Below are 19,341 nucleotides of genomic sequence, written 5' to 3'. Positions count from 1 at the left end.
CCCTTCCCGTAGAGGAGCCTCTGAGTCTGATGAGTTGTGCCCCCAATTGAGCCTCGGCAAGCTGATGAACTACTTTCGCGCGTTGGGGATTGTACAGACCATTTTGGTCCATAGATCCAGCTTCAATCCTAAAGTCACCCTCCGAAATTCTGAAGGTCACAAAATGACATAAAAATTTCCTCAAAAGCAAGTCGACCGAGATTGTAGTAATCAACAACAGCCACAGCCAGCATATTATTAAAGCTGTACCCATGTTCAGTGTCGACCGCGCAATTGTCTCGTCTTCCTCAGGTGGCACTGCATGGTTACTGGCACCGCATGCTTTGTGCCACGTCAGCGTCTAGCCTAAAAAAAAAACTTCGAAAAAAAAACAATCTCTGTGCCTTCACTGCGCGCAATTAACTGCGATGAAAACGGTTTACCGTTACAGTGATCTGCAGTACTGTGCGGCTGCGGCAGCGGACAGTAATGGCTACAGCTATGCATTTTGGCACGGGTGTTAGCGGCGTGCCATTTTCGTCACTTGTGACGGCTCTGAACAAGAGAAAGACAAAAGAATGGAAAGGTGCTAACCAGGTCTAGGAGCTTCGCAACTCATGTTTTAAAAAAAAGATTAACCTAATGTCGAATAAATGCAGTAAAAAGACTTCGTTATTATGCTTCGCGGTCGGCTCGCAGACGTGTCGGCGAACTCTTTCTCACCTCTTTAAGCAGTTTAAGCAGTCAGAGAGTGATCAGCCTATGCCTTGTCTTTGCCCCCTTCATCGTAAGCACCAGGTTTCCCTGTCTGGAGAGGTGCGCTTGATATATGCCTTTCCGTCCTATGTCTTCTTTGCCCGTGTCAGCCACACGTACATCAAGCACATGTTGATGTCGTCACTTGCAGCCGGGTTTCCTGTTCCTTCTAAACTAAGCCTGCTGGGGCACTAAAGTCACCCTGTTGCGAGAGGATAACTTCATGCTTAAAAGCTAAGGCAAACTGGGGACTCTGAGACCATAAATACAGGTTGCTCATTTAGAGTACAGGCACAGGTGCGTCACTTTAAGGGAAGCGCAGTGGAAAGCAGCACGCAATATGCTGGAATAAGAGGTGGAAGGAAAGAAAGGCAAGGAGGTTAACTATAGACTACGTCCAGTTCGCGACCGTACCTGTGGGACAGAAAAGTGCAAGAGAGACAGAAGATATGACTGTAGATCAATTACACGCAGTATTTATGGGCAAAGCATGAGCTTGGTCAGTCAACTCAAATGTCTACGGGAAACTAGCGCCGCAGCTTAACACACTTATTTTTTTAATATAAATTGGATACGGGCTGTCGTACTAACTAAACAAAATGACATATAAATGGTTGCAGCGCCATATCACTCAGGAAGTCCAGTAATGCTCCCTCACGAGTGTCGTCTTCAACGCACGTGTTGTAGTCGGCATTCCGGTCTCTGCGGGTACCTGACCATCCAAGCAAGGTCTCCCGGATCGGATATGTCTCGTGCTTGGCCACGGCAGGTGGTAGGTATCAAGATCACGTGTCTGTATAGGAGCGCTGGAACACACTTGACTCGGCGAAATATAGATGTGAAGCGAGGAATTTTGTAACAAAGAGATGTATGCCAGTCAGCAAGCGCCTGATGAAGAAATTTCAGGTTCCAATTACTCGTATATTACCGACCGTTCGTGCCAGTCACCGTATCTTGGCACACTTGACACGTCTTCTAGTGCGCTGGAATAATTTGCCAATGAGTGTTCTCATGTTCGCCCACTTTGAGTGACTTATTCGTCCATGAGTAATTATTCTGTTGCCGAATTTATTCGCGTGTACAGTCAATGAATCAGCGGTTTGTCACTGAGCTGCCGGTATCGTTTTCGAGAAATGGCTGCGCAACACTGGCTCGAGCGGAATCGCTGCGTCATGCGCACGTGCACAGCTGTTGCGGGTCCTGTGCGTGTGGTTGGGACAGGTGTCGGTGAGCGTCTAATGTAAGGGGCCGCATTGACCAGGCGTCAACTGTAGCGTTAAAACCGAAAAGCCAATCGTGCAACAGACAATGTGTTGCGCATTTATAACCTTCTCGCCTGCAGTTTGAGAAAATGATTGCTTGTGTCCAGTAAGGTCATTTGTCAAGTTTTTAAGCGAAAAGAACAGACCAGTCAAGCAACATGCGCCAGCTGGCAATAAGAACCTGTGGTCCTTGTATGCGATCGCGGCAACACCGACATGACCCGCGCACTTGTCGCTCATTCCTGACTCGCGCATCACCATGAGCCAAGCATTCCCATTTGTATTCTCCTCGACAAATCCAGTGCAATGGGGAAGTTTGCGGCGTGCACAGCTTACATTTCTCTGGCTCATATATCCGCCAGGAAATGCTCTGCAAAGCATTCTTTGTGCGTCCAGAATAATTTAAAAAAGAGATGAGCACTCAATTCTGCAAGTGTTGAAACATTTAAACGTTTGTATTACGTCATCTATCGTGGACGAAGATAATGCGCAATTGATGATGCACAGATGATGCGCAATGATGCGCGACATCATCTTCGTATAAACGAAGATGATGTTAAAGAATATAAGAATATAACAATATAAGAATAAGAAGAGTATGCTATTTTGTGCGCCGTGGCCCACGAGAGCGTGCCTAGCGCAGCGGTTTAAAAGACACGCTCCCAAGAAAGCGTGCGCCCTTCGGCGCTTGTCCCCGAACAGTGACCGCCACTTGCGCGCCTTTCTCCAACGCTGCGCGCTCGCTGCGCGCCGGGCCACGAACGGCGTCCGCGTGACGTCGCATTCCCTGCGTGAAAGTCGCGAGCGTTTTCGAGAAAGCAAACGCAAGCAAGGCGCGATTATCGTTGTGTGCCAAGATAAGCCCCAAGAAGCACGCGGTACCTGTTTGCACGCTGTGCGCGCAGGAGCCGGCGCGGCGGTATGCGGCTAGCAGCGCTGGCTCAGGGGCCATGGCGCTCCGCTGACGGACGAGTTGCCGCTAAGACGACGACCAGAGACTGGCGTCGCCTTGCTTATTTAGGGTGAACACCCGTGAATGGTAGGGAAACGGTACGCAAATATATGCGCAGAAAATGTGAAATCGCCTTTAGCGAGGTATCCGTTTTTCTTTATATGTGTGACGTTTGAAAGACGGTGGCACCTAAACTTGGCACCGGCTACTCCTTTTCCCAACAGTTATATCCAATGGAAGACCGAAGGAATTAAAAGGAAAATCACGCAGACACGAAAATTTCATTCAACTCCATTAAACAAGTGACACAGGAACTCAATAATTAAGGCAAGCTTAATGTCGTCACATATTTCAGCGGCAGTAGTGTCCTGTAGCAAATGCCAAGTAGAGCCATAAATTTACGTTGGATGCCTCGTTACAAGGAGTTTTTAACATGGGAGCCACTCTTTAAATTCATGAGCAGAAAGAAATTGTTTTGCTCTGCGTACACTGCACCTAAATTCATGACGCGAAATAATGAAGAGTGATGTAACGTCTTTCTTTGAGGCCCATATCTTGAATACAGAGCGTCAGTTAAAAAAAATAGGTTAATTCAAGTCGCGAAGTAAAAGAAAATAAACGTGACGCATAACACCAATTTAGCAGTATTTAAAGGAGAACAATTCCAGAATTATGGTAACTGCTTCTTTGCGGCATCCACGGCGGTGATCAGTGAGTTACTACAGAATGTTGTGAATGATGCCAACATTTTCTGACTAAACATTTACCAAATAATATTTTACACTGATGATGACAATGAGCGCGGCACTGTGGGACAATGCACCTTAATTCTTCGCATCAGGCAGACGCACTGTAAAGATTCGGCGTGTCAAAATTTGTTAAGCTACAAGCATTTATCTCTATCACCACATCGTCTGAGATATTGATTGATTATCTGCAATTTTCGAAAAAAAGAAGAGTCAGCTAAATGAGGCTCCATGTAAAAAATTATTCTCCAAATTGCCAGTAGAACTTGTATTTCTCTCTCAAGTGCAGCAAATTTAATTACAATTGGGTCAGTGGCTGATCAATAGTAGGATTTCAATCAACGTCAATCAACGGTTTGGCCTCGAGGTGAAGCTTCCTCTACAACACAGAACGCGTGGAGCGCGCGCGCGATATTTGCCAGTTGCAATCTCTGCCGCAATGGGCTGGCTGAACGTCGACTCGGACATCGCGTGCGAACTTTGAAACCAGCGCGGTTGTGGCTCCTTATGCGACGAACGCGGTGTAAAGCAGCAGGCTGCGTGCGTCGCCAACGACGCGTCGCAGGAGCGCTCCACGCAGTCGCCGCTTTTAGGAGTTCACGAAACTGGCATCAGAGCATGAAACCGACGCTCAAGCGCCATGCTTTGCGCCAAGATGCACGTGGACATTCTGCAAACAAAATAAATGAGACCGTGGGGTTTAAAAGCAGAAAGCAACGGAGCGAACATACCAAGGTGTTTTTTTTATCTGCACCGCAACTGTAAAAAAATTGCCCGTAAGAGATCGCACAACTCTAGGACTTGAGCAAAATTACTCGATGGGGTGGGCATTATTTCCACACGAAATCAAAAATACTTAGCTGAATAATTAGCATGGTTAGACTAACTTTTTATTTAAACAATTGTTTGAAGGGTTCATATGTTAATTTGCCAAGCGTAGCCGGTGGGTTCGGAAGCCGTATCCACTTGTAAAGAATTCTCAGGACTATACCAGTTTCGAAACAATAATTTTAAAAATGTCAGGCAAATGCGCTAGAGTTCAAGTTGCTTTTGTGCTTCAATGCAGAAAACATGCTTTTCTTAAGACAGCAATGGGGGGAGGGGGGGGGAACAACAGTGCATCCTTAGCGCAAGTTTGACGGTACATATTTCAATGCCGCAGCCATCCTCACAATTCGTTCCACGTCGAAATGCCTTGAAAGCTCTCTCGCTACAATGCGTAGATTGCAATATGTGCCGTAATTATTTATTCACAAACGTATTTAGTGAAATAACGTTAAATATTCAAATGAGCATTTTAATTTCTCGCACAAGCAATTATGGCCGCCTCATCGAGTAATTCAGCTCAAGGGATAGAATTGTACCATCTGCCACTGTCAGTTTTCTGAAAATTAGTTGCACCTAATAAAGAAAGCCTTGTGTTTAAGAGACTCCTTTCTGAGAAGCCCCGGATTGTTACTGACCAGCTGTAGTTCTTTAACGTGCACCAAGAGTAAGTACACGGGCATTTTTTTTTATTTCCAGCACAATCGAAATGAAGCCGCCATGGTCGGGAGTTGTACGAGCCACTTCGTGCGCAGGAGCAGCAGCAGCACCAGCAGCCCGACGTATCCACCGAGTGACCTCAGTGTATTCTCGAAAGCGTCATGTGGGGAGCTGACCTATTTGGTGGGTTCATCACATAACCACAGAGACGGCAGAAGGTGCACAGCACAACTAATTGTGACCACAACGTCGAGTTTTTCTTCTTTAACATTGGTTAGTCACCTGTTGTATAAATGATGCTTTTACCTGAGCAGTCGGCGTTCCGTCAAACTTGTGACTGCAACGCAACCGATAGCGTTCTCCGCCTTCTGTCCGTCTCCTGTAGTTTATTACTATAAAGCTAGTGAGCTGACGCAATATTAGTGTTGAACTGACAACCTAATGGCGCCAACAAGCTTTCACTCTCATAAAAGTTTCCGGATAAACTTCAACTGCTCTCAATAAACTTCTATGTTCAGCAGCATCATCACTGCATATAAGCTCACGATCGCAACTGACCCGTGTGTGTTCCTACAAACCGGCCTAGCATGCTAATGCCTTTTCAATACTCGCCCAGATTCGGACCAAGACGTAGAAAGAAATAGACAAAAGCCGCCAATCTATCTATCTATCTATCTATCTATCTATCTATCTATCTATCTATCTATCTATCTATCTATCTATCTATCTATCTATCTATCTATCTATCTATCTATCTATCTATCTATCTATCTATCTATATATATATATATATATATATATATATATATATCATAAGAAGCCAACGAAGACACCAAGAAGAACAACGGGGAAATAAAGTGTACTTAATAATTTCATTAAACAAATGATAAATTAATCACAATGAAAGTAGATTAAAAACAACTTGCCGCAGGTGGGGAACGATCCCACGTCTTCGCATTACGTGTGCGATGCATCGCACGCGTGACGCTGCGTTTTCTCATTTCTATAATGAATTCTCGCAAAGCTATCGAATACAGAAAGGGAAATATAACAAATATTTTATTGATATTTCTTTAATTGAAGTAATATTGATAGGTATTTGGGCTAATTTGTATTTGGTTGATTTGAAAAAAAAATGCTAGAGAATATGAACTACGATAAACGAACAAGAGCTCATATCGTCTCTTTTTCTTTGTGTCTCTTAGTTCTTACGCTCTAGCTTTTCTGTTATGAAGCTGCACACCTAGCCGACCTTTAAATCATCATCAAATATTCGTACATCGTATCTAATATACATTTGCCGTGTAATGTTTGATGCCAGTATATAATACGTAATATTGTATTATAGCTGTGTTTATTGTAATGCGCTAATGATTTCGCAGGCCTATAACTGATACCGGTGCTAAAGTAACGCCAACTGGAACTACGCGATGGCGATGCCACTAGAGCCTGCAGCTGCGGTATCAAGTCCCATCTGGGGCGGCCGCCTTTCGACGGGGGCGAAATGCAAAGACGGCCGTTTTCCGTGCACCGGGGGCGCGTTCAAGATCCCCCGGTGCTCAAAATTATTTTGGAGTCCACGACTACGGCGTGCCGCGTAATCAAATCGTTGTTTTGGCACGTAAAACCCCAGAGTTCAATTCGCTCAAGCATGTCTTGCTTGTTCTCGAAAATATTACTACGATATTATTGCTGTTATAATGACGTTATAACATTCGTTATAAGCTTGCTATATGAACGAAGAGAATGCCATTCCCAATTTCATTCCATTTGTTTTCCTGATTCTTATTGCTTATGTTTTTGATTTCTTGCAAATAATCGAAATTAGAGGCTTATAGTTGCCCTACAGCAATTTTACGACAAAGGGTGAGCGTCAGACAGCTTGAATGAGAATGTACGAGGTTGCTAGAAGACAAAAGGAGAACGTTTTTGGCAAATTAGAGTGGTTTCCATAATTTTATGGATGTTGAAGTGGCTTTTAAATAGAAGAACGCCATGTACACTAGCGCCATGTTTATTTCTAGGGAAGTTATCAGAAACTCGTGCATTCGATACGACTTCCGAAAAGTGGTAGCATCCGTGTTCATCGCGCGCGCTCGTAATCCTCGGGAGAAACATGGAGAAGGAGGAAGCAGGGAGGTCAAGCAGTGCCCGGTCGGCTACCGTGCAACTGGGGAAGGGGGATGGCACATTGGACAGAAAATTAGGAGGCACTCCTCGTGCTACACGCCAGATGTGCTGCCTTTTACTGACATTTCGGATTTAGAACGGAATTTACTCAGGGAACGGCACACTTACGCGGGAGACAGAACATCAATAGAATACTTCGAATCAGTTTATCTGCAAATTATAGAAAAATATTTCTCGCCTCTGACAACCCCACACACTGCGACGAAGACTTCGATTTGAGCTCTTGTAGTGGGGCCGCAATGTTCTGTCGCAATAGCCACAGATAAAATGTTCTTCAACGGTAAAGGAAGAGTTGAGCAAGTTGCATGCCCTAGTTCTGCGGCCCTCGAGCTACTCAATTCTTTATTCAAGTGGAGATAATGTAACGAGTCAACATGTAAATAATGAAACACCGGGGTATTCAGCGAAAATATTCTCCTGTTTGCTTCGTTGTGGGAATTTACTCGCGTATTAAACGTTCGCGTAAGCTAAGCAAACTCGCATTTCTTCAACACCGTGAAGAGCCGTAGCCATAGAATGATTCCAGCTGTTGAACACACCAAAAGAACAGAGTACAACAAATGGAAAAGGAACGACATTACAATAAAACCGAGAACATGGGAATGCAGGAATGGAGGAAGCCTAAAAGCAGTAAAGATGAAACTAGGAATTGACAAGAATCAGATGTATGCGTTAAGAGACAATGCGGGCAATATCATTACTAATATGGATGAGATAGTTCAAGTGGCTGAGGAATTCTATCGAGATTTACACAGTACCAGTGGCATTCACGATGGTAATGGAAGAGAAAATAGTCTAGAGGAATTCGAAATCCCACAGGTAACGCCGGAAAAAGTAAGGAAACCCTTGGGAGATATGCAAAGGGGGAAGGCAGCTGGGGAGGATCAGGTAACAGCAGATTTGCTGAAGGATGGTGGACAGATTGTTCTAGAGAAACTTGCCACCCTATATACGCAATGCCTCGTGACCTCGAGCGTACCGGAATCTTGGAAAAACCCCAAAATAATCCTAATCCATAGAAAGGGGACGCCAAAGACTTAAAAACTTATCGACCGATCAGCTTACTGTCAGTTGCCTACAAACTATTTACTAAGGTAATCGCAAATAGAATCAGGACCACCTTAGATTTCTGTCAAGCAAAGGACCAGGCAGGATTCCGTAAAGGCTACTCAACAATAGACCATATTCATACGACCAATCAGGTGCTACAGAAATGTACGGAATATAACCAACCCTTATATATAGCTTTCATTGATTACGAGAAAGCATTTGATTCTGTCGAAACCTCAGCAGTCATGGAGGCATTACGGAACCAGGGTGTAGACTAGCCGTATGCAAAAATACTGAAAGATATCTATAGCGGCTCCACAACCACCATAGTCCTCCATAAAAAAAAATGCAACAAAATCCCAATAAAGAAAGGCGTCAGGCAGGGAGGTACGATCTCTCCAATGCTATTCACAGCGTGTTTACAGGAGGTATTCAGAGACCTGGATTGGAAAGAATTATGGATAAAAGTTAATGGAGAATACCTTAGTAACTTGCGATTCACTGATGATATTGCCTTGCTTAGTAACTCAGGTTACCAATTGCAATGCATGTTCAATGACCTGGAGAGGCCAAGCAGAAAAGTGGGTCTAAAAATTAATCTGCAGAAAACTAAAGTAATGTTTAACAGTCTCGGAAGAGAACAGCAATTTACAATAGGTAGCGAGGCACTGGAAGTGGTAAGGGAATACATCTACTTAGGGCAGGTAGTGACGGCGGATCCGGTTCATGAGACGGAAATAATCAGACGAATAAGAATGGGCTGGGGTGCGTTTAGCAGGCATTCTCAGATCATGAACAGCAGGTTGCCATTATCCCTCAGTAGAAAAGTGTATAATAGCTGTGTCTTACCAGTACTCACCTACGGGGCAGAAGCCTGGAGGCTTACGAAAAGGGTTCTACTGAAATTGAGGACGACGCATCGAGCTATGGAAAGAAGAATGATAGATGTAACTGTAAGGCATAAGAAAAGAGCAGATTAGGTGGGGGAACAAACGCGAGTTAATGACATCTTAGTTGAAATAAAGAGAAATGGGCATGGGCAGGACATGTAATGAGGAGGGAAGATAACCGATGGTCATTAAGGGTTACGAACTGCATTCCAAGGGAAGGGAAACGTAGCATGGGGCGGCAGAAAGTTAGGTGGATTAAGAAGTTTGCAGGGATGACATGGCCACAAATAGTATATGACCGGGGTTGTTGGAGAAGTATGGGAGAGGCCTTTGCCCTGCAGTGGGCTTAACCAGGCTGATGATGTAGATGATGAATAACATGGCAGAGAGACATTTTCAAAAGGCCTGTCACTAAAGGGGCCCAAAGAAGGTTGTCTAACCACTGCAGGACAGAAATTACATAGAAGCCCATACCAGCAGGCATCACGCTGGTGTGGGCTACGTCACAGAGGCACGAATGACTTGAAATATTTAAAAAAATCAATATGTGTCTGTGTCATTAAGAGCAGAAACAACCTGATTGTTCAGTGTCATCAATAGCATAGTGTAAGGAAACGCTACCTGGCTTATACAGGGGAGTACAAAACAACGGACGCAGACCATTCACTTACTTTAAACTGGCAGATAAAAAATATTGTTGACCTACTGTATCTTGCATAATTTTGCAGGAACAACGCATTTGTATTTGGTTTATTTTAGGCACCATATAAATTGAGGCGTCATAAAGAACAAATCAAGGGATGCAAGAATTTCAGGCTACGTCTTTCGTATCGTGCCAAATAAACGGTAAAGAGGTAGTCAGCAGCTACGATGGCATGAACGCGATAAAGTGGAGTCGAGTCGGTTTCTCGAGCCGGAAACCGGTCGTCGGGTTCCGAGTCGGGACAAGCGAACAACGAGGTGAGTTCAGTGAGCATAGCTGCAAGAGATGGGCTGACTCGCCCAATCCGATTGGCAAGGCGCATGTAAAGGCGGTTGGCTCAAGCCGGGCTGGGTCAGATCTGCTTCTGATTCGATCCGCTCCCGTCGCGTTAAGATAAACGAGACTATATCGCGAGCACATTCGCAGAGAACAAAGCATCCAGGCTTTCACGATCAAGTAGCCTTCAAAGAGCGCAAAAGTGCGTTTGTCTCCTTGAGCATCTTAGAGGTCAAGCATTCAGCGGATAAGCTAAATGCGCGGCATTTTGACAATGGTAAACGTGGCCTTCAAGTTGTTTTTCTTGTGGTGGTGGCAGATGTGGTTGGTCTCAGAACACTCACTTCACGCTCTCTCTCTCTCTCTAGGGTCTCGTTTTTGTTTTGCGTTGTTTGGTTGTGAACATGGACCACTGCAAACCTGCCATGTTACAGAAATGATTTGGAAGCGCATGTGAAATTTTTCTCTCTTCAAGCGTCCGGCTAACTGCCGTATTTAGGTGAGTTAAATTACAAATAATTTTATTTCTCGAAATGTCATTTAAGAGCTCTAGGTCTCAGCAAGAATGCACTTCTGGTGACACAAAGAACGGAGGAAAGAAAATCAAGCAATGCAGTAACCTGAACAAACAGCAGCACTAGGCAGCATAAAAAATTGAAATAAACAATGACAGAGTTAAGTCAAAGAGTTAAGGTGAGAGTTAAAAATTGCAAGATTATTGGCCATAAAAAATGCGGCGTACCAAAGGTTTTTTCTTCGCGCTTCTTCTCAAAAACTGAAAGTTAATGTTTCTCTATTGCAAAATTTTGGAGCAAAACACATTCGAAAGCCTTCTTGAGGCGGCGTTGACGCTACTCTTTATTCCTCGCCGTGGGGCCTTACAATGGCGCGCCCCGACTTGCGCTATGCGAAGTCCATGTTGTGGCCAACGCCTAGTGAGGAAGCCTTCTGCTCTTTGTGTAGGGTTTTCCATGACGTAGAGGCGTGTGCCGGCACTCGCGCAACTGGCGCTCTGCAGGCATCACCGGCGCTTTTCTTGTCACGGACACGTTTGTTGCCGCCTTGTGGCGACACTCGCGGAAACGCGAAAGAGCTTCCTTGAGCAACGAAAACTGCGTCCCGCCCTCTTCATGGAGTGGCACTATGTTCGCTTCTGCTGTTGTGGTGCTCCACCTCTCGACCACCACCCACGCGAAAGAAAACTCCTTCAAACGGCTTTCGGATGCCTTCAGCTCTTGGCAAAGCAAAAATCTCGAACCACAACCTAAACCACTAAGGTGTGTTCGCAACAATTTATTGCCACAATGTTACGCAAAGCTTCACTGCTGTAATATTGAAACGCAGGCAATTCAATAAAGTGAATTTTTAAAATAAAAATTGCGTTTGGTGTGTTTCATACTGTTTTAAACACATGGAAGCTTCACACGGACACACGGAAGCTTTAGTTGCAAGTGGGTGAGTTTGACAACACTCCAGTTTTTTTATTGGTTTTGCGGCCGCGAAAAAGAAATTCAAAGAAACAAATCAAACAAGAACGCGAATAATATGGCTCAACGCTGTCATATACAAATGGAAGGAAAACAAAGCGACTCAATATGAGTACCTGCACGTAGTTGTGCTTTGTGTAATTAAAAGAAGGCACACAGACGTCACAGATACTGAGTCACCAGTATAGAGGCATTACCGACATAAACAGTAGGTGCTGTTTACCCTATTGAGTGGGCTTCGTGTTTTTTATCGGGCTCAGTTTATTTGCACGAATTTATGATACTGCCTCCCCAGTAGCAGTTAATTGTAATACAGTCTTGTTTGTCTTCTATCTATAGGCGCGTTTGAGAAGTTAAGGTCAGTAAAGTACCCGGAAAGCACGGCATTACTACCATACAGCTTCGATGCAGAAAGAAGTGCAGGGATGTAAATTGAACGACGGAACCTATAAATATATCGCAAGGAACACTGAACATAATTGGGCACTTCATTGAACCCGCTTGCAATCAACATATGGGCACAATATTACGCGATAAAAAGGGCGCTGTCAATTACGTTCTCCATGTTAGAGGCAATGTGCGGATGACGCATGAGATGTATGGTTTTTGTGAAGCATTACTTAGAAATTGTTTAGTTCAGAGTCGGAACTTATAAACTACCAATTTATTAAAAGGCAAGTCTTCTTTGAGGATACAAGATCCCACAACTTTTTTTTTTTACCCAGACCAGTAAAAGACGCACCTTTTTGCCTGTTTCAGTACTCTGCGAACACGAATAATACTTTTCTCAGGCTGAAGCAAGATACAAAAGATAGGCTAACTGAATACGCCAATTGTTCCAAATGCTGCCTCCAACTCAAATATTTCTTTGGGCTCTCAGTTTTGTGGTGATTAATGCCATTGTTTGTATACATTGTTCAAGCTACATAGAGATGCTGCCGTAGACTGTCATTACTAGTATCGCTTTCAAATATTTTTCTACCACGAGTTTAGTCGAGGTGTAATTCCAATGCCATGGCAGCGGTTCGACCAGCAGCAAAACGGGGAGAACACCCCCACAATAAACCGAAAGCATCTCATTCTTACATATTCGTTATTGCACATGTTCTTCTGCATCTAGAACGGGTTTTATCGATCAAATAAGATCTACCAGACGCCAGAAGCGACTGAATATTCATTTCGCGTGAGTTATGCTATCTGCCATGTGTCTAATAATAGTAATACTTAGAATAGGACGCGCGCTAAAAAATCTCCTGTGGTCAAAATTATTTCGTAGTCTGCCACTAAATATGCCTAATAATAATACTGTAATTTCGGCACAGGAATCTGATGTTTAAATCCTTGTACTTATTTTTGGCATGCATTTTTCCACATATAGAACGGAAATTGGAGGGAAGTACGAAAATATCTAGAGATAGAGTCGGAGTCTTGAAAAAAAACCTAACAATTTCTAAGTGGAAATACCATAATTGAGGGCTCTTTAGGAACAATTAAATATGTAAATAAAGAATCCACACTTCTAGTAGGATGGATATATGTTACATTTTCAAATAGTAACACGTGCCAGGTTTAGTGGAATATAGTTGAATAATGGTCTCCTACGTTCATCTCATTCTTGAATTTTACTCTCAAATGGCATTCAGCAGGTGCTTAGGAACTCTTTTTTACCATTTACGATTGGTACTTATACAAAAGACTTCTTGCAAGAAAGTTGTCAAGTTGAAACATTTCGTTGCGAATTCGGCAATTCGGATCATGATATACAGAACTCTTCCATAATGCCGAAAATATAAAACAAACCCTGCCTAATGACAAATCTAAAGAAGCCTGTATAGAGAACCCTTAAAGCCTAAGAAGCAATTGGGCCATTGAACAATTACTCTTTAGAAACTCGCACTTCTCAAGCTCGGAGGCTTTCTGGGAAGCTGCGATTGTATATACCTAGTGGTATGTAAGCGAAATGTTAGTAAGTCTAAGAACTCTTATAAGGAAAGAATGTTGGCAGAGTTATATTCTATGCTTCATTTGCCTTTCCAGGAAAATTATACAACATGCTGCGTCTCTTTTCTGGTGAAGTTCTGGTAATCTGTTCACAACCTTTCTGATTGTTATTGATGTTCTACTTCCTGTTCCTTGAATGCTAACATCTATTGCAACTAGAGATGTAAAATGTCATGACTTACATAGGGGCACGAAAAATTTGGCTTGTTTCAAGATTTTTTTTGAAGAAATGCTAGGAATTGAAAAAAAAAGATTATGGTGGCACAGAGCTTTGAAAAAGCAGGCACATTTATTTGTCTAACACTGAAAAGAATATAAATGTTGCATTATTGCATCACAAAAGTCCGTGCAGAGCTTCCTGGTTCAAAATATAGGCACGATTTTACGTCAACGCATTGATTTCACATCAAAGCGTCAAGGCCGACATTTGTGCCAACCTGTGTGCGATTCATTTCCGTTTGAGGCATCAACGCTTCGCTGTGAAGCGGAGAAGGCCTTCCGGACATTGAGGTTTGAGTTCACGAGCACAAGTTCTTGTACGCGAGCCTGTTGCTTAGCTTGCTGTGCATACTTCGAAACTCGGACCAGTATCTTTCACATGCCGCAGAAGAAAGGGCAACCTGCAGTACGCCACAGACGAAGGAGTTCAACGGCTGGTAGAAGCAAGGTTCTTGCCACCACGTGGATGGATCCAGGTGCGTCGCAGACTCCCAGACTCCTCCTTTTTACCCGAATTTTCGGACGTCGAAAGGAGCCGCATCGTAGCAGAACGATTCTGCGGGGAACCTCTGTTATTTTTTTCTTTTTCTCACTGGTTTAAAACAACGAAGAGAACCTGCTTTCCCCCGTAATTATGAATGTTCTTTTTCAATCGCTTACATTTCTACTTACAACACTATCCCTTTCTGTAAACGTTCATATAAGTGCCAGTGGTATTACTAAACGCGTTTAGCGATTTATTGTAGTGGTGTACACAACTGTGATTGAGTGCTGTATGTCGATACGAGGAGGTTGCACCCATATGACAGCCCCTCTACACTGACTTTATCTCATGTGCCAAGTACATAGCGAGTTCTGAAGATCTCGACACATATTCAAGTTCATGAGAAATCCGTCTTGCCCGGGTTTCTAAATGTGAAATGGAGCCTCATACACTTAATCAGTCAAGTGTAAGGCTTCAAAAGAAATCAGAGACGCTATCGAACTTGAGCATTGCTTGTCTGCATACATTGACAGTGAATCATTGAGGTCATTTTGAAGAAGAAAATCACGAGCAACACTGCTCTCGTTTTTTCTTTCTTTGACGCTGCCTTTTAGCAAAACGTCTTATGTCCTCAACAGCTTCAAATTGGCTCGTTGGAAGATAGACAGCAGGGCGCGCCGGTATATTGTTGCCAAGGCACATTAGGAAGCAGATGAACTTACGGCGTCCTCGTTCCCACTAGATCGTTCTCCTGCAGCCCAGGGTGTCTGGAAGCAGGCGATGTGTCGTTTCCCTCTTCAGACCCATGGCTTAGGACATCAGATCCATCACAAATTTTCACTTCGTCCGTAGGAATACTGTCTGACGCAGGAGACCCCACCTTGGAATCCGAGAGAGGTTCATTCGGCGTCAATCTTCCACCAGCGTTCTCTTTTGCGTTAGAAGGTCCGGGCGTCATCTCACGTGTTCAAAAACGCGCACTCTGTATAGATGCCGACTCTCACGCGGCCGATTCCGAGCAGCCCTCGCTGTGGGGGGGGGGGGGGGGGGAAGCCTGTAGGAGCGTCGATCGAGCGCCCAACACCGTCTGGCCTGCCAGTCGCTGTTGTCACGACCGATAGGACCGAGACGTGGAGTGAAATGCGCTCTCCTCCTTTTTGCTGCTTCGCTTTCCAGCTGCCCTTGATTTCACTCTTTCGCGTTTTGCTGCAGATGTGCTAACAAGAGGTAAGCTCAATGAACGAACGAGAAAAAAAAATATGATGGAGAATAAAGGCCGGCGAGATGCATTCTGCGCGGAACGACAAGACAGCTCAGCGTATCATGCCGACTGCGTACGTTTTCTTTTTATGAATTCATGCTCGCAGCACATATGTGCGCTGTTGCGGCACGGTGCCCCGGCGCAGGAGAGGAGGTGGGGAAAGTATGCGACACGCACGTCGTACGGCAATGCGCGACGGCATCGAGGCACACGCCCGCGGACTTTTTCTTTTTCTCCGTTGTCCCTTAGAGTGTGCCCAGATGACTTCCTAGAACTCCTTATGCACGTCTTTCACCCGAGCTAGGCACTCCGTCACAGGCTGCTACGGCTTACCACGAGACGCTCTGCGAGACATTAGAACACGTTTTGCAAGGACAACATTCTCAACATGAGTGATCGGGACATGGAGACATGTTGGACAACCAACTTGCTTTCTTGACTAATGGATTTGATTAGACGAGTTTTTTCTTACGGTCATCATTACTCAATGGATCTGCGCTGCGATCTGTTATCGTAATAGTTACTTAAGGCTGATATCCTTTAGTTCCCTTGCCCCCCCCCCCCCCCCCCCCACAGGGCAGCCAGCCGCGCGTTTTTACTGCCTATACTCTCCCCGTGTTGCCCTCAGTTTTCCCAATCTCGGTAAGGGTGATATACAGGGTTATGTCGTAGTAAATGTAGACATGGGAACAGCCCCGATTGCTTCACGGTCTCTTTAGGGCCCGAACATGAAGTGTGCCGACAGACGCGAGCGCTACTCCTTCCCCTGGCAGAGAACGGCGTCGCGGTAGGTCAGGCCGCCGGCACCGGGAGGTGCTCGCGAAGACGGCGGACTTTGTTAAATCACGCCTCGCGTAGCCGTTGTTTCGCGATTGTCCGGAAGACGCGTAACCGAGGTGCCCGGTGCCAGTGCAGTTGCGTAGTGAAATGCCACAACAGTAAAAAAAAACAAGAAAAATAAAGCACTCGGTGCCTCCAGCCACCTGTCGAGTTCTACAGTTTCCGTGGTAAATGATATTAAAACGAACGGAGTAAGCATGAATAACCACCGCCCACAAAATCAAGAACGTCGGAATGCGAAAGTTTGCCGTTTTCCTTAGTGCTTGCAATTACTTGCGGCAGCATTGTTGATTCGCGCAGTCAAGAGAGTTTGCTCTTGAGGACGAGAGTATCGCTACTGTTCTATTTCTTCGTGCTTTGACTGACGCATTGAGCTTAACCAAATTTCCGCGCGCGACGCACATTGCCATTTTGGCGTGCTTTTTTGACAGCGCGGTACTTGATGGGTACATTTCTGTTGTAGCAAGTTGGAAGCAGTTCAACGCTTTAGCACAGGCGATATACTTAGGCGTTTGATTAGGATTAGGTTTAAGTGCAAGCATAGCGTTGAATATCAATATGCAGAAGAGAAAGGTAATATTAATAGCCTGGCAATGAAACAAGAATTCCCGATTGCCGGTCAGTCCTAGAGTCTGTGCAGGAGTACGTTTCGCAAGGGGAATTACTCACAGGGGACCCCTATCATGAGAAGGAAATTCACAGAAGAATAAAGACTGCTTGAAGTGCATTGAAGTGAAAGTTAGGTGGACGGGTGAAATTAGTAAGTTTACAGGGACAACAAGGCCACAATTAGCACATAACCGGGGTAGCTGGAGAAGTATGGGAGAGGTCTTTGCCCTGCAGTGGGCGTAACCAGGCTGATGATGATGATGATCATTATCATCATACGGCAGACATTACGAAATCCTTACTGAGAGCCTACCACTGCCATCGAAAAAAAAAGCGCAAACCTGTCGTGTCTGACGGAAGGACAGCGCAATGGTTGAGCAAAACAATGCGGCTTTATTTAGCCATAAACTTAACAACGGCGGGTGAACTGCCCGGTTCTATGTTGCAGGAATGAAAACGCGCGCCAGCTTGAATGCCGGTGCTTTTAAGCACAACCGCCGAGTGACAACGTTGGCGCCGCTGCCACGGCGCATGCCTAGGTGTGACGCCTTGTCGCCTAGGCGCGCGTCATATCGCAACCATTGCGTTTTACCGGTGCTAATATATGGAGCAAAAACATGTAGGTTAAGAAAGAAGCTGGAGAAATAGGGACCGTGCAAAGAGCGATAACGAAAAATAGTAGGCGTAAGGTTAGGAGGCAGGATGAGAGCGAACAAGCATAGCCTTATACTCCAGGTGACATTAGGATAACTAAAAAGGGCCCACGTAATGCGTACGGCAGATAACCAGTGGACGAGTAGAGTGACAGAATGGGTACCAAGGGAAGGGAACCACAGCCTAGGACAGTAGAAATAGGTGGCGTGATTACATTAGGAAATTTGCAGACGTAAGATTGAATCGGCTAGCGCAAGACAGGGATAATTCGAGAGCGTATGGAGGGTCCTCTTTCCTGCGGTGTACACACAGAAAAACAGACTGATGATGAATGATGATGATTAGTTGGCCCATTAAAAGAAAAACTACCGCCCAAGCAGTCTGTACAGATGGTTAACAAGTGAAGCTGAAATGTGCAGCCCTGGCATTTATTGAATTTTATTTTAAATTAATTTGCAGCAAATACCAACAAGAGCAATGCTACGGGTGACCAAGAAAAAAAAAACACTTTAGGACAGCGTGAGGAGACTTGGCCTCCTCAACACTCAGCAGCACACGGACAACTGGTTAACAGTGCAATTACTATACGACAGATAATGTAATGTAACAACCTTTCATCTTGCAGGCTTTAGAATTTAGACATCTACTTAAAAATAAGGAAACAATAAAAGAAAGAACTTCGAATCACACATGAGGTCGTAACAGACACATAAAAAGTACCTAAAAGAATACCTAAAAAAAAATTCAACGCACATAAAACAGAATTATATTACAGGTCAACATAAATGCACTGCCAGTGGGCTCTTATTTATATATATGCTTTATTTGGCTTAATGAAGTATTAGTCGAGTCAACGTTTTTCTTATTGTGCATGGTGTTCAATATTCTGGGCAATAATAACTGCAAACTCTGTTTACCATAAGTTGTGCGACATCTCAAAACGTTCCACTATTCCAGTCTTCGTGTATTATGTGCGGTTATGTTTTCTACTAGCTTGGCTAACTTAATACGCCAGCCTTATTTGCTATTGCGAGTTTGTACTGTCTGCATAGCTTATAACGGTGCATTGAACGAACCGGAGTTAGATTATGCTTCTGAATAAGGCCCGCTGTGTGCGCAAGGAAAGGAGCTTTAGTTATTAGGCGGACTATTCGTTTTTCGGAAACGTGTAATTCTGTTCAGGTTTTCGCTTGTTGTAGTTACCCAGACGAAAAGTTGATAGTTAATTTAGGGGAGGAAGAGGGCATTATATAGCAACATGCTGAATTAACACGGCAAGCTGGGTGAGTTGGTGATTGAATATGTTCCTAGTGTTGGGCAGCGCAACCCGGAGGAAAGACAAAAGTGAGTACACGATACGAGCGCTCGTATCGTGTACTTCCATTTGTCTTTCGTCCGGGTTGCGCTGCCCGCCTCTAGGAACATGAGCAGCATGCTAACTGATATAGGCAAATTAAACGAGTGGCGACCCACTATGCCCCCGATTCTAGACAATTT

At 44.5% G+C, this 19,341-nt stretch overlaps 1 protein-coding gene across 4 annotated transcripts in view; it reads right to left on the bottom strand.

The window, feature by feature from the left end:
• LOC135898303 (solute carrier family 41 member 1-like) overlaps positions 1-19,341 on the bottom strand; it is a 458,169-nt gene that overhangs the window by 251,217 nt on the left and 187,611 nt on the right. For 2 of the 4 annotated variants that reach the window (XM_065427174.1, XM_065427175.1), the window contains exon 1: positions 15,203-15,453. The exons of the other annotated variants lie outside the window; for them this stretch is intronic. In XM_065427174.1, coding sequence (XP_065283246.1) covers positions 15,203-15,438 — 236 coding nt within the window. In that variant the 5' untranslated portion in view covers positions 15,439-15,453. Of the gene's footprint in view, positions 1-15,202; positions 15,454-19,341 lie in introns of those variants that run through there. 4 annotated transcript variants of the gene reach the window in all.

The sequence above is a fragment of the Dermacentor albipictus genome, chromosome 5 (assembly GCF_038994185.2).
Source record: "Dermacentor albipictus isolate Rhodes 1998 colony chromosome 5, USDA_Dalb.pri_finalv2, whole genome shotgun sequence".
NCBI classification, from domain to species: Eukaryota; Metazoa; Arthropoda; class Arachnida; order Ixodida; family Ixodidae; genus Dermacentor; species Dermacentor albipictus.
This window is presented reverse-complemented; position numbering and strand designations above follow the sequence as displayed.